This window comes from Herpailurus yagouaroundi, unplaced genomic scaffold (assembly GCF_014898765.1).
Source record: "Herpailurus yagouaroundi ecotype Mexico unplaced genomic scaffold, PumYag 216, whole genome shotgun sequence".
In the NCBI taxonomy this organism is placed as follows: domain Eukaryota; kingdom Metazoa; phylum Chordata; class Mammalia; order Carnivora; family Felidae; genus Herpailurus; species Herpailurus yagouaroundi.
Genome location: NW_024412447.1, coordinates 8,092,799 through 8,106,694, shown reverse-complemented (window position 1 = coordinate 8,106,694; position 13,896 = coordinate 8,092,799). Strand labels below are relative to the sequence as shown.

The window sequence follows — 13,896 nt, the reverse complement described above, 5'->3', positions numbered from 1 at the left end:
CTCTGTCTCTCTCAAAAATAAATAAACATTTAAAAAAAGATCAGTCTAGATAATTTTTTAAACAATTATTTGAAAACCCTAGAGAGCAACAAAAGTCCAGCAGAAACTGAAGGAAGTCAAGCGTTGCAAAAAAGAAAACAGAACTTGCTGCGTTACATGGCTTTTCCCCCCGAGGGAAAGATTCAGTTCAGGCGGTGTAGGGCGGCCGGAACCTAAGTCAAAACCTGCAGTTGTTTAGGCTTAAGGCTGCCAGGGGACCTGGAAAGTGAAGGAAGAAATCTAATAAGAAACAACCTAATAGAGTAGAGAGCCCCACACTCTGTGTACGAACTCCCCTGAAGTCCTTGGCTGACCCCTGAATTGTGCATGTGTGTGTAGGGGAGATCCCAAGGAGCCGAGCAGAAAGCAACAGTGGGAAGGTTACAAAAGCTGAGCAGAGATACCAGCCTCTGCCCAGAGAAGGGCGATGATTTCGCGCTTGTGTCTCTCCACATTTGGAGCTTGAGTATCTCCACCTAGGGCTTGCCTTTGAAACCACAGAATGGCCAGACCTGAGGAGTAAAAACTATATTCCAGGTCTAAGGGATTTACATACCCACCCAATGAAGTGTAAAAACCGAGGCCTCGCAAATTTAAAGTAATTTCACTGCTTGCTAGAACAAAAATCAACATTCTTCAAGGAAACTGGAATCACTACCACATATCATTCAAACTGTCCAATATATAAGCAAAAGTTATTAACACGGAAAGAATGTGACCCAAGTCCAAGGGAAAGGGTCAATATAAACAAATCCTAAAATGACCCAGATTTGGAAATAGAAGACAAATGACTTCAAAAGTAGTTATTATATAGAAATTCTATTTTATAAAATAAATTATGAACATAATAAGTGAACAGATGGAGAAATCTTATCAGGGGACTATAAACCACACAGACACAGCAATGGACATTCTAGAAGTGAAAAAGACAGTGTCTGAAATGGACTGAACAGAAGATTGCCGACATCAGAAGAGTCAATGAACGTGAGAACAGATCAATAGAAACTATCTAGACTGGGGGTGCCTGGGTGGCTCAGTCTGTTGAGCACCCAACCCTTGATTTTGGCTCAGGTCATGATCTCACGTTTGTGGAACTGAGCCCTGCCCTGGATTAAGATTCTCTTAGGACTCTCTCTCTCCCTCTCCCTCTCCCTCTCCCTCTGCGCCTCCGATGTTTGTACGTGTTCTCTCTTTCTCTCAGATAAATAAATAAATAAATAAATAAATAAATAAAATAAGAAAAAGAAAAAAGAAATTATCTAGACTGAAGAAGAGGGAAAAAACAAAGTCTCAGTGACAATATCAAGAAATCTAACATCTGAGAAATCCCCAGAGGAGAAGAGAAAATGGGGGGAAAAATACTTCAAAAAATAATGAACAAAGTTTTCCTAATTTGGTTAAAACAACATACACAGACACACACACACACACACACGCGCACACACACACACACACACACAACTCATTGGCTTATAGATCCAAGATGCTCAAAGAAGCCCAAACAGAATTAAGAAAATCTTACCTGATAACATCATAGTCAGACTGCTAAAAGACAAGGATAAAGAAAAATCTTAAAAACAACCAGAGGGGGGGAAAAAGACACATTCCAGAAAAGAAACAACAAGATGAATACAACAGACGTCTCACCAGAAACAATGGATGCCAAAAGACAATGGAATAACCAGTCTGTTTAAAGCACTGAAAGAAAAAAATCATCGACCCAGAATTATGAACTCAATGAAAATATTATTCAACCACTGAAGTATTGGAGATGACGTGAAGAAATTGTAACCCTTGTACAACGGAATGGGAACATAAAATGGGATAGCCACTATGAGAAAAGTTTTGCCACTCCTAGCAAGTTTAACACAGAATTACCATATGACTCAGAAATACCAATCCTAAGTATATATCAAAAAGAATCGAAAACAGGTGTTCAAACAGAACTTGTACATGAATGTTCACAGCAGCCTTATTCACAACAGCCAAAAGGTGGAAACAGCCCAAATGTCCATCAACTGATGAATGAATAAACAAAATGTGGTCTATCCATATAATGGAATATTATTCATTATTTGGATATAGCCCACAATTTGGATGAAGCTTCAAAGCATTATGCTAAGTAAAAGAAGTCAGACTCAAAAGGCCACATATTGCATGATTCTATTTATATGAAATATCCAGAACAGGGAAATCAATAGAGACAGAAGGCAGATTTGTGGTTGCCAAGGGCTAAAGGAAGAGGGGAATGACGAATGACTGCTTAAGAGGTATAGGGTTTCCCTTTGGAGGGATAAAAAAGTTCTGGAACTAGATGGTGGTGATGGTTGTAAAACCCTGTGAACATACTTAAAATCACTGAATTAATTATATTCTTTAAAATGGCTAAAATGGTAAATTTTATGGTATGTGTATTTTGCCAGTCAATTAAGTCATTGATTATTAAAAATAAATTAAGGCAAAATAGGTATCGAAAGAATATATTTAAGTAGAGAGAATTCACGACGAGCAGACCTGCAATACAAGAAATACTGAAAAAACTTCCTGGGGCTGAGGAAAAGGGATACCAGATGGAACCTCAGAGCTCTAGGAGAAACAAAGATCACTAGAAATGATAACTTAGGATAAACAGAAGATTTTTTTCCTCCCTTCACCTGTTAAAAAGATAACCTGTTTGGGGCGTCTGGGGGGCTCAGTCGGTTAAGCGTCTGACTTCAGCTCACGGCACGATCTCACGGTTCGTGAGTTCGAGTCCCGCGTCAGGCTCTGTGCTGACAGCTCAGAGCCTGGAGCCTGCTTCAGATTCTGTGTCTCCCTCTCTCTCTGCTCCTCCATCCCCCCTCTCCCCTAAATAAATAAACATTAAAAAAAAACCAAACAGAACACCTGGATAGCTCTATGTCTATTAAAGAAAACAAATTTTGTTATCAAAACCTTCCCTACAAAGAAACTTACAGGTCCACATGGAATGCAAATGTTGAATTCTATTCACCATTTAAGGAAAAAGTAGTATCAGCTTCACAAGAAAATGCTTTTAGAAAATACAGGAGGAGGGGAAATGTCCCAATTCTTTTTACGAGAACAGCATAATCCTCATAACCAAAACACTGACAGACATTATAAGGAAAGAAAATTACAGAGAAATATCAAATACAGGAATATAAAAATAAATAGTGCATCCAAATATGGTTGATCCCAGTAATAATAACATTATTCCCAAGAACAAAGGGTTGATTTAGTATTCCAAGTCAATGTAATTTGCCACATTAACAAAATAAAGGAATTTAAAAAATGATCACCCCAGCGTAGATGAAGAAAAAGCATTTGACAAGATTCAGCACCTCTTCCTGATGAATAGTCTCAACAAAGTAAGACTAAAAGTGACTATTCTCATCTGATACATGGCATATATGAAAAAATCTACTGTGGACAGCATACTTCATACTGAAATGGAGAACTTACCCCACCGTGATCAGAAACAAGGCAACTATATCTGTTCTCACCACTTCTGTTTAACATCTTACCAGAAGTTCTAGCCAGTCCAATAAAGCAAGAAAAATAAAACAAAATGCATTAATATTTGAAAGGAAGAAGCAAACATATCTTTATCCACAAAGGACATAATAGATTACACAGAAAACCCAAAGAAATCCATAAATAAGCTATAGAACTAATAAATGAATTTAGCCTGGTTTTTAGATACCAAGTCAATATTAAAAATCAAATATGTTTCTATATATTAGCAGGAAAACAATTACGAAATGAAAATTTAAACAGCAATCCCATTTTTCTTTAGAAGAAAGACAGTGTGAGCAAGGCAGAGGGGCACAGGAAAAAGAGAGAGAATCTTAAGCAGGCCCCATGCTCAGTGTGGAGCCCAATGCATGACCTGAGCCAAAAAGAGTTGGACATTACACCAAGTGAGCCACTCAGGTGCCCCTAAAGCAATCCCATTTTTTTTTTAAAAAGCACAAAAAATACAAAATACTTAGAGATAAACTTAATAAGCAACAAGCAATACCTCTACTCTACAAGCTGAAAATTAAAGACCTAAATAAATGAAAAGCTATACCATGTTCATGAATGAGGGGACTCATTATTAAGGTACCCCTCCTCCCCAAATTGGTCTATAAATTCATCACAATCCTACTCCCCATCACAACAAACACTTTTTTTTGTAGATATTGGTAAGTTGTGTGAAGTTTTTATGGAGATGCAAAGGAACTAGAGTGGTCAAAGCAGTCTTTAAAAAGAAGAAATTACAACTATGTTCCATTTCATTCCCACTACAACAGCTACAATTAAAAAAGACTAACACATCAAATATTGGCAAGAATGTGGAGCAACTGGAACACGCTTTGCTTATGGGACTGTAAAATATTAAAACCTCTTTGGAAAACCATTTGGCTATTTCTTAGGAAGTTAAACAACCTAATTAAAAATGAGCAAAAGTCCTGAACAGACAGTTCACAGAAGAAACTATAAGAATGGCTGGTAAGTACGTCAGATAGACATACAAAAAGATGCTCAACATCATTAGTCAACAGAGAAGTGCAAACTACAATCACAACAAGAGACCATTTCAGACGCATTAGAATGGCTAAAATTAAAAAGGCTGACAGCACCAAATGTTGGCAACAATGTGGAGCAACCGGAACTGGTGGGAAACAGTTCGGCTCTTTCCTATAAACCTAAATGTACAACATCACTTTGCAATTCCACTTGCAGGGATTTACCCAAGGGAAATAAAGACATGTATCCACAGAAAGATATTACAAGAATGTTCACAGAAGTATTATTCTTAAAGCCAAAAACTAGAAACAACCCAAAGATCTATCCACAGGACAATACATAAATAAAATTGTGGTTATTTATACAGTAGGATAATACCCAGCAATAAAAATGAATTAACTGATACACATATCACAATATGAATAAATCTCAAAAAACATTATAATAATTGAAAGAAACCACACACAAGAGAATATATTATATGCTTCCATGTATATGAAGTTCAAGAATACGTACTTGAATAACTGATCTATGGTGACAGAAATCAGCACAGTGGCTGCTAAGGGGTGGGAACTTTCCAGGAGGTGATGGAAATGTGTGCATGTATCAAACTCATCAAAGCATACACTTAAAGAGTGGTGCATTTCAGGGGCGCCTGGGTGGCTCAGTTGGTTACGAATCCAACTTTGGCTCAGGTCATGATCTCACGGTTTGTGAGATCGAGGCCCACGTCGGGCTCTGCACTGACAGCGTGGAGCCTGCTTGGGATCCTCTCTCCCTCTCTCTGTCCCCCACCCACTCATTCTCATTCTCTCTCTTTCTCACTCAAAATAAATAAAAATAAAACTTAAAAAAAAAGGGTGGTGCTTTTCAGAGTATGTAAATTTTATCTCAGAAAAAAAAAAGATGTTTACAGTAAAGTTAGCAATAATTTAAAACTTGGGAGCAACTTCAATATCTTGTAGTAGGGGTTCAGTTAATAAAGTATATACCCAAATTTTACAGCCACTAATAATATTGCTGCAGAAAGCTATCTATCGACACGGATAAGCATTCATGGTAACTTATGTGAAAAAGAAAGTTATCGAAAGCGTCCAACTGACATGAAAGCACAGGAAAAAAGGTCTGAAGGCTTTTCACCAAAACGAGGTTCAAGGTTACCTTGAGAGGCGTGATTCTGGGTATTTTTATCTTGTCTACACTGAACATGCGCTTGCTTTTGTAATAAGGAAAAAACATTTCTAGATATATACCTATTATAGTTACAGACACTTAGACATGTCTAATTCTCCTTAGCTGTGTTCTCTAAAGTCACCATGGTCCTGAATTAGCAAATGTTGAACCATTGCTCCTATAGGGCAAATACGGGGTTAGGTCTCTCCCAGCGTCTGGTCACCACACTTTGGTCAACTTGTTTTACATGTGCTGGGAGAACTTAACGGCTGTCTGCACCTCACCCGGCAGCTCTGGGTGTGACCCCTCCTGGTCCCTGTCCCATGGGTGTCCTCCGTTTGAGGATCTGAATCTGTACCTTTCGCTGTAATAAACCACAAGCTGTGAAGGCAAGAGCTCTTCGGCTCTGTGAGTTCTCCCAGTGGATTATCAGACCTAAGGGTGGTCTGGGCCCCCTCCCCCGTCGCATCTATATCAGTTTCTCGAATCCCGTTTTGAATCCCTTTTGCTGTTCTGCTGGTTACCTTAATGAGTTCTGTCACACACACGCTCGTGTTCTATCTGTGTGAGATTGCAAACTCAGACATTCTGAGGCTTACGCTTCGTTTACTAGTTCATCCCTTTAATAAGGAGAACACAAAAAGAGATGAAACACGTACATGCTTAGGCAGTGCGGTGGTTTCCAGGAGAGGGAGGAAGGAGCCCTATTCGGGCTCAGTTACCCTTAGAAGAAACACACAGTCTGCAAGGTGGCGAGAGGCAGTTGGGGGAGGCAGACATGAAAACACACGGTTACAGTCAGCTAAGGCAACGATGGGGGCCAGGGGGCATCGGGGGCTCTGGGAGTTTAGAGAAGGGCCCGAAGCATTCCCAATGCTGAGCAAAGGCCTCTAAAGATGAGCAGAGAGAGGGGCCCTTCTCTGTATGAGTCCAACGTTGCTCGTTTTATCAGTCACTGAAAACTCAGTTAGTTACTTCAGGGTAAACCAATCACGTCCCTAGAAACCCCTGCCTGCCCAGCTCCTTGCAGAATCCAGGCAGCATGACTGCTCTGTTCAGTGGGAGGGACCAGGTGTCTCTCCCCATGGCCGTGGCATTGACAGGAGAAGTAAATCCAGATCCTGGCTCTGAGGGCCTCCGACTCAACCAGGCACCTGATGTGAACCGTGGTCTTTCACATCAAGTATGTGCGGTCCAGCCACCCCCAATTTCACCTCGGGGAGCCTGGCCTCCCCCCACCCCTCGGCCCCCTCCTGCTCCTCTCCAAGGAAAGACCCACCGCAGCTCTATGCCCCACTCCCAAGTGTGGGCCAGCTCCCCTCCCAGGATCAGGTGCCTTGTAAGTCAGGAAGGGCGGTACCACTGGACCCTTTTTGCCTCCCGGCCCCCTCCCGCAGCTCCGCTTTGGGCCACGGGCCCCCTGAAGCATCGTCATCATTATTACTCTTGCTACTTCTGTTACGTTATTATTTACAACCCAAAGAATTTTAGGCAGTTTACAGTGAGAGCATGTTCCTAACATATTATAACTTATCGTAACTTCATTATCACCTAACTTATAAAAGCATATATGTAAAACAAAAAATCAGTAAGTTGGATGATTAAAAAAAAAATGACAGAAAATAATTTTATCAGAAAGTCAATGTCGTAGAAAGCCACCGTTCCCAAATGCAAAACTGGCCCCTGAGCCTCGAGACTGACCAGCTAGCATGGGAACAAGGTGGGCTGCAAACCTGTTGGTTGGGCAGAACCCACCTTCCTTGGCCATGAGCGGGGTGGGGATTTACTGTCATCCCTCCCTGACCCACCTGAGTGCTGCCATCTGGCCCCCTCGGGTTGCAGAGGCAGGCTGGGACCCGGTCCAGGGGCTCGGAAGGAAGGCCCCAGCTCGGGCCCTCTCCTCCCACCCCCCTCGGGAGCGGGGATAGAAGGGCGGGACAATCACTTCACCGGCCACCAGGTCAGTTTGCCTCATTCTACAACAGATGTGGCTCCAAGGCTGGTGCACTCTCAGCTGCACCTGCTCAGAAACCCAGTGGCCAGCCCTGCCCGCCCCCCACCCACCAGAGCAGAAGAAAGAGGCGGCAAATCGAATCCCCTCCCCCAGGCTATAGGGCTCATAATTCGCCTCCATCCTGCACCCGGCCGGGGCACACAGGGACCCCGCCTCGGTGCCCACCGGCAGAACTCCAGCCAGCGCCCCGCCCCCAGCCGTTTGGCCTGGACTCCCCCCCAACACACACACACACACGCACACACCCTGGCAGACTCACCCTCATCACAGTTGCTCCCGGTGAATCCAGGACAGCATCTCCACTCCAGCACCGTCACCGTGCGGTAGGACACTTTGTATGTGGGTCTGATCAGAGTCCTGTAACTAACACAAGGGCAGCATCAGGAGAGTGTGAGCGCCCGTCCACCCCCGCCCCCCAGCCCCAGCCCCAGGGCTCTGGGAGCCACCTGGGTAGTGGAGTCCATCATCCCAGCTCTGTGCCCACTGGCTGTGTGGCCCCGGGCCAGTGACCACCCCTCTCTGTGCTGGGTGCATTATAAAGTCCCTCCCCAGCTCTGCCTTCCTGCAAGTCTCCAAACGTGGCCACCTAGGGTGGGAAACTGTCAGCCATGGACTGAGCTGCGTTCCCACAACTCATATGTTGAAGCCCTGCCCACCCTGCCATATGACTGTATTTGCATATAAGGTCTTTAGGAGGTAATTAGTTAAATGAGGTCGTTAGGATGGGGCCCTAATTCCTTAGAACTGGTGGCCTTATGAGAAGAGGAAGACAGAGAGAGAGAGAGAGCTCCCTGTGCTCACGCACACACTCAGGAAAGGCCGTGTGAGGACACAGCGAGAAGGTGGCCATCTGAGAAAACACATTTCTGTTGTTGAAACCACCCAGCCCGTGATATTTTGCTGCGGCGGCCCAAGCTAAGACACGGACCAAGATCATGAATAAGGGAAAGAAAAATATCAGAACGTGCATGACTTCTAACCACCCCGAAGTTACTGAATTCCAACACTCTTTCCCAATCATTTCTTCGGTTGACTCATCCAATGAATACGGATGAATACATATGAGCGCCAACTACACGGAATCCTGCGGTCACCGACTGGTAAAACGGAGTCCCATCCTCGAGAAAATCACAGCCTAGCGGACGATAGAGACACGTCAACGAAAACTCGCAATCCCGATTGTGGGACCCTCGCAGCCCTAGAAAACTCCCACAAAGTGCGGTGGGTCCCACAGTAAAATTTCACACTCCTGCAGTCGTGAACTTTTTCTTGCAAGTAAGCTTGATACTATTTTGCAAAACTCTGAGACATAAGAGACCACCAAACCACAACGAGCTATCACCTCTAGCGCGCGCGCAGAGGTGAGAATGGCTGTCTTCAAAAAGACAAGAAACGGGCGCCTGGGTGGCTCAGTCGCTTAGGCGGCCGACTCTTGGTTTCCGCTCAGGTCATGATCTCACGGTTTGTGGGCTCGAGCCCCGCGTCAGGCTCTGCGCTGACAGTGCAAAGCCTGCTTGGGATTCTTTCTCTCTCCCTCTCCCTGCCGCTCCCCTGTTCACGCCCTCTCCCTCTCTCCCTCTTAAAATAAATAAATAAACTTAAATAATAATAATAAAAAAAAAAAGACAAGAAACAACAAGTGTTGGCGAGGATGTGGAGAAGGGGGAGCCCTCATGCATCCCCTCATGTGGGGATGTAAATTGGTGCAGCCACCGTGGAAATTGGTGTGGCAGCTGACAGCTCCTCTAAAAATTAAAAATACAACTCCCATGTGATCCAGCAATTCCACTTCTGGGGATTTAGCCCAAGGAAAACAAAAAAATGAATTCGAGACGCTACCTGCACCCACATGTCCACTGCAGCATGAGGTACAACAGCCAACACAGGGCAACAGCCTAAGTGTCCATCGATAGAGGAACAGCTAATAAAATGTGGTGCATATATGTACAAATGAAATATCAGCCATAAAAAGGAAGGAAATCTTGCCATTTGCGGCAACAGGGATGAACCTTGTGGGCGTTATGCTAAGTGAAATACATCAGAGAAAGACAAATACTGTATGATTTCACTTATATGTGGAATATAAGAAAAGGAAAAAAACAAGGTCATACGTACAGGGTACAGACACGATTGCCCGAGTTGGGGCAGAAGAAGGGGGAGCGAAATGGATGGAGGGGGTCAAAAGGTAGAAACTTCCAGTCATAAAATTAACAAGTCTTGGGATGTAATGTACAGCAGGGTGACTATAGTTAATAACACTGAGTAGAATATGGGAAAGTCGCTAAGAGAGTAGATCTTCAAGTTCCCATCCATCTTGGGGTGGGGGGGGGGGCACGTGGGTGGTTCGGTCAGTTAAGCATCTGACTCTTGATTTCAGCTCAGGTCACGATCTCACGGTTTGTGGCATCGAGCCCCACATCGGGCTCTGCACTGACGGTGTGGAGCCCGCTTGGGATTCTCTCTCCTTCTCGCTCTCCGCCCTGTCCTGCCTCTCTCCGGTGTGTCCACTCTCTCTCTCTCAAAACGAATGAACAAACTTTAAAAAAAGGACTAGAAAAATAATTTTTGTAACTGTGTGTGGTGACAGATGTTAGCTAGAATTGTCGTGGTGATCATTTGGCAACATATTCAAATATCAAGTCAAACACTATACGTCTGAAACTAACATAATGTTACCACACATGCAGACACACACACAACATAGGACCCAATTTCACAAGGGGATAAATTTGGCTTTACTATTCGATTTCCATGCATCATTATAACTTTGCTGCTCGATCTCATTCGCACAACTTCCTCTTGAAAACAGAGCTTCGTGAGTTCACAAAATCCGGATCTGCTGACGCCAAGCAACTTAATAGGTGAATGGGAAAATTATGAATTAATTGGTAGCGGCAGGCGTGATGTTTCGAGATGCCCTGTTGACAGGAAAACACACGAGTCGCGTCTCAAATTTCAGAAATCCTGCACTAAATCTGAACAACCCTGTTACACTAATTTCTCTTAAAAAAAAAAAATTCTTCTCGCTCATGTTTCATGAACGTTCTGGCAAACCAGCTTCCCCCCTGGAGGTGGAAGGGGGGCGGCGAGGCTGTGTGCAGCCAGGGGCAGGAAACTTCGAATGAGGGGCCAGGAGTCTGCATGCTGGGACCAGGACAGCAGACCCAGACCTTTGGACCCACAACTGCCTCCCGGAAACACTGCCACAGGGCGGTGGGGGTGGTGGGAGGGGCAGGGGGTCTGTAGGTTCTGTAGGTTGTAATAAACACACACACTTACGTGCACACACCCTCTCACGTGCTTTCGCACTCACACATGCTCACATGCACGCGCGCTCCCGTGCTTTCACACGCTCAACACTCACACCGCCTTCCTGCTGTAGATCTCCCAGCTTGAAGCGAGGCCCAGCCAGGAGAGGGAGGAAGCTTTAATTTAGATAAAAGATGACAGTTTTTAAATCAATTCCTGGAACGAGACTGGTGCTCCTGCTGAGGGGGACCAGCAAAGCTATGGAACCCACCCCCCCCCCCCCGCACTCCCCGGGGCAGACGTGCAAGGCAGGAAAAGGGTCGAGTTACTTGCTGCTCGCATCCAGCCAAGAGCAGCGGATGCCACGAACGGGGTGCCTCCTATAACCTCGGCGCCATGGGGTAGATGGAGCCCTGGGCGGCGGGGACACAAGACCCGGGCTTCGGGCTCTGCCCCAACTCTTGATATGGAGTTGCCCACGTTACTCATGAGGACTCCATGGAGACCAGGATGAGGGGCGTGAGGCTTTCTGGGAGGGTGCGTATGCAAGGTGCCCAGAGCAGGAGGGGTGCATAGATGCTGGCTTTGCAAAATGCAGATCTGACCTCGTTCCTCCTGGCCCACGCCCTTCGGCCGTCCCCACTGCGGTCAGGGGGTCGGCCTGCTTAGCCACGAGTGCTGGCCCTTGCCCTGTGGTGTGTATACACACAATGGAATATCATTCCACCCTCCAGCCTGTGAGCCATCCAAATGCACCAAGCATCCCTCAGTCCACGCCTCGAATGACCACGATGATAACACAAGAATAAATCTCGTAAGAGCTTTGAGTGTTCGCCACGCTCCAGTCACTGTTCCGAGTGTTTTACATTCGCCAGCTCATAACAATCTCAACGGGTGGATACTGTTACTAATCCTAATTTACAGATCAGGAAACTGAGGCACAGAGAAGTTAAGTAACTTTCTCAAGGTCACGCTGCTACCAGGTGGCAGAAACTACAATTTGTGTTCGTTTGAGGGAACATTTTTCCTCCCTGCACAAGATCCTGATCTCGGGCTCTGAACTAGAGGGAACGCTCACGCTCCAGAGAGGGTGTCTTTCTGCCCTCCGTTCTGTGGGCCGTGGGCTGGCCTGTCCCACTCCGGGACCAGAAGGAACCAGACGGCCTGTGAAGTCCAGGAGCACCAGTAGGTGGCGCTGCTTCACCAGCCCTCAGGTCTCACCTGACCGCCCTAGGCAGCAGGCAGTGTTCGCAGACTGGGCACAGGCTGGGCTAGCCACCCCCCAGCCCTTCCACTGAGGTCCACTCTGCAAACCCAGTGATCTTTCTAAAACGCAGATCCAATTTCGTGACTGCCCTCTCTCAAAACCTCCCATGGCTCCCCCAGACTAAGCTCTTTAGGTCAGTAAAGAAGACGCTCCTACCTTCTATGCTCCCTTCCTCCTGCCTGCCACCATCAGCCAGGGCTCCTACCACCGCTGCACAACCCACTCTTCCTGCCTCTGGGCCTTTGCACATGCAGGCCCCTCTGTCTACCTGCCCTTCCTCCTTTACTCTGCCTGAGATAAATTCCCAAGAGCCTTCAGGGTATGACTCAAATGTCCTGTCCTCCTCTGTGAAGCACCCCCGCTCCTGGCCAGCGTCCACAGGCTCCCACCTGAGCCCCCCCACGGCAACTTGCACAGAGACTGGTTTGAACCCGACACTCATCCGTGAACTCAGCAGGTACATGCCAAGAGCCTGCCATGTGCCAGACGATGGGAATGCAAGCACGGGTCCTCTCTGCCACATCAGCACACACGCGATGACATTATACGTTATATAACGTATAAGCACGGGCAGCGCTAAGTGCTTTGAAGCAAAGCAGGGAGTTCATGCCTCACATTGGAATGGAATGTTTTTATTAAAGTACAATTTACATGCAGTAAAATACATAAATCTAGTGTTTACCTTAATACTATTTATTTATTTGAGAGAGAGAGAGAGAGCAAGCAGGGGAGGGGGCAGAGGGAGAGAGAGAATCTTAAGCAGACTCCATGCCCCGTGGGGAGCCCAACACGGAGCTCGATCCCATGACCCTGGGATCACGACCTGAGCGGAATCAAGAGTCAGACGCTTAACCGACTGAGTCACCCAGGCGCCCCCCTGTATCTTTTGTCTTACTGATAGTAGCCATCTTAACAGGTGTGAGGTGATAATCTCATTGTGGCTTTGATTTGCATTCCCTCTTATCAGTTATTTATTTTATTTTTCTTTTTTTTCTTTTTTTTTTTTTTTTTTGTTTATCTATTTTTGAGGGGCAGAGAGAGAGGGAGACGCAGAATCTGAAGCAGGCTCCAGGCTCTGAGCTGTCAGCCCAGAGCCCGATGCGGGGCTCGAACTCATCAACCATGAGATCACGACCTGATCTGAAGTCGGACGCCCAACCGACTGAGCTACCCAGGCGCCCCTATCAGTTACTTATTGATGTGACTATAGAAGATGAAGCAGATGAGGCTGTATTTGGGAGGGCTTCATAGACGGGAGAGGCAACTGATACCCAGGAATAGCTTCACGACCATTAGTATAATTGAAAACAGTAGCTGTATTAGGCTCTCCAGAGCAGCTGAACCACTGGCCTACATGGAGACGTACAGAAAGAGATTTATTTATAGGAGTTGGCTCACGCAACAATGGAGGCTGAGCGGTCCCACAATCTGCCATCTGCAAGCTGGAGGCCCAGCAAAGCCTGTGGCGTGGCTCCCAGGGAGGCCCAGGGGGCCGAGGGTGTAAGTCCTAGTTCGAGTCCCGAGACCCAAGGACCAGGAGTGCTGATGTCCAAGGGTGTGAGTGGATGGATGTCTCCAGAAGAGAGTAAACGGGCCCTTCTTCTGTCTTTGTGTTCTGTCCAGACCTTCAACGGATTGGATG

The 13,896-nt window shown here is 45.9% G+C and overlaps 1 protein-coding gene across 2 annotated transcripts in view; it reads right to left on the bottom strand.

The window, feature by feature from the left end:
• Window positions 1-13,896, bottom strand: part of COL26A1 (collagen type XXVI alpha 1 chain) — a 166,615-nt gene that overhangs the window by 83,646 nt on the left and 69,073 nt on the right. The window contains exon 3 of one of the 2 annotated variants that reach the window (XM_040456047.1): window positions 7,998-8,101. In XM_040456047.1, the coding sequence (XP_040311981.1) occupies window positions 7,998-8,101 (104 nt within the window). The remainder of the gene's footprint in view (window positions 1-7,997; window positions 8,102-13,896) is intronic. The other variant, XM_040456048.1, reaches the window with a different exon arrangement.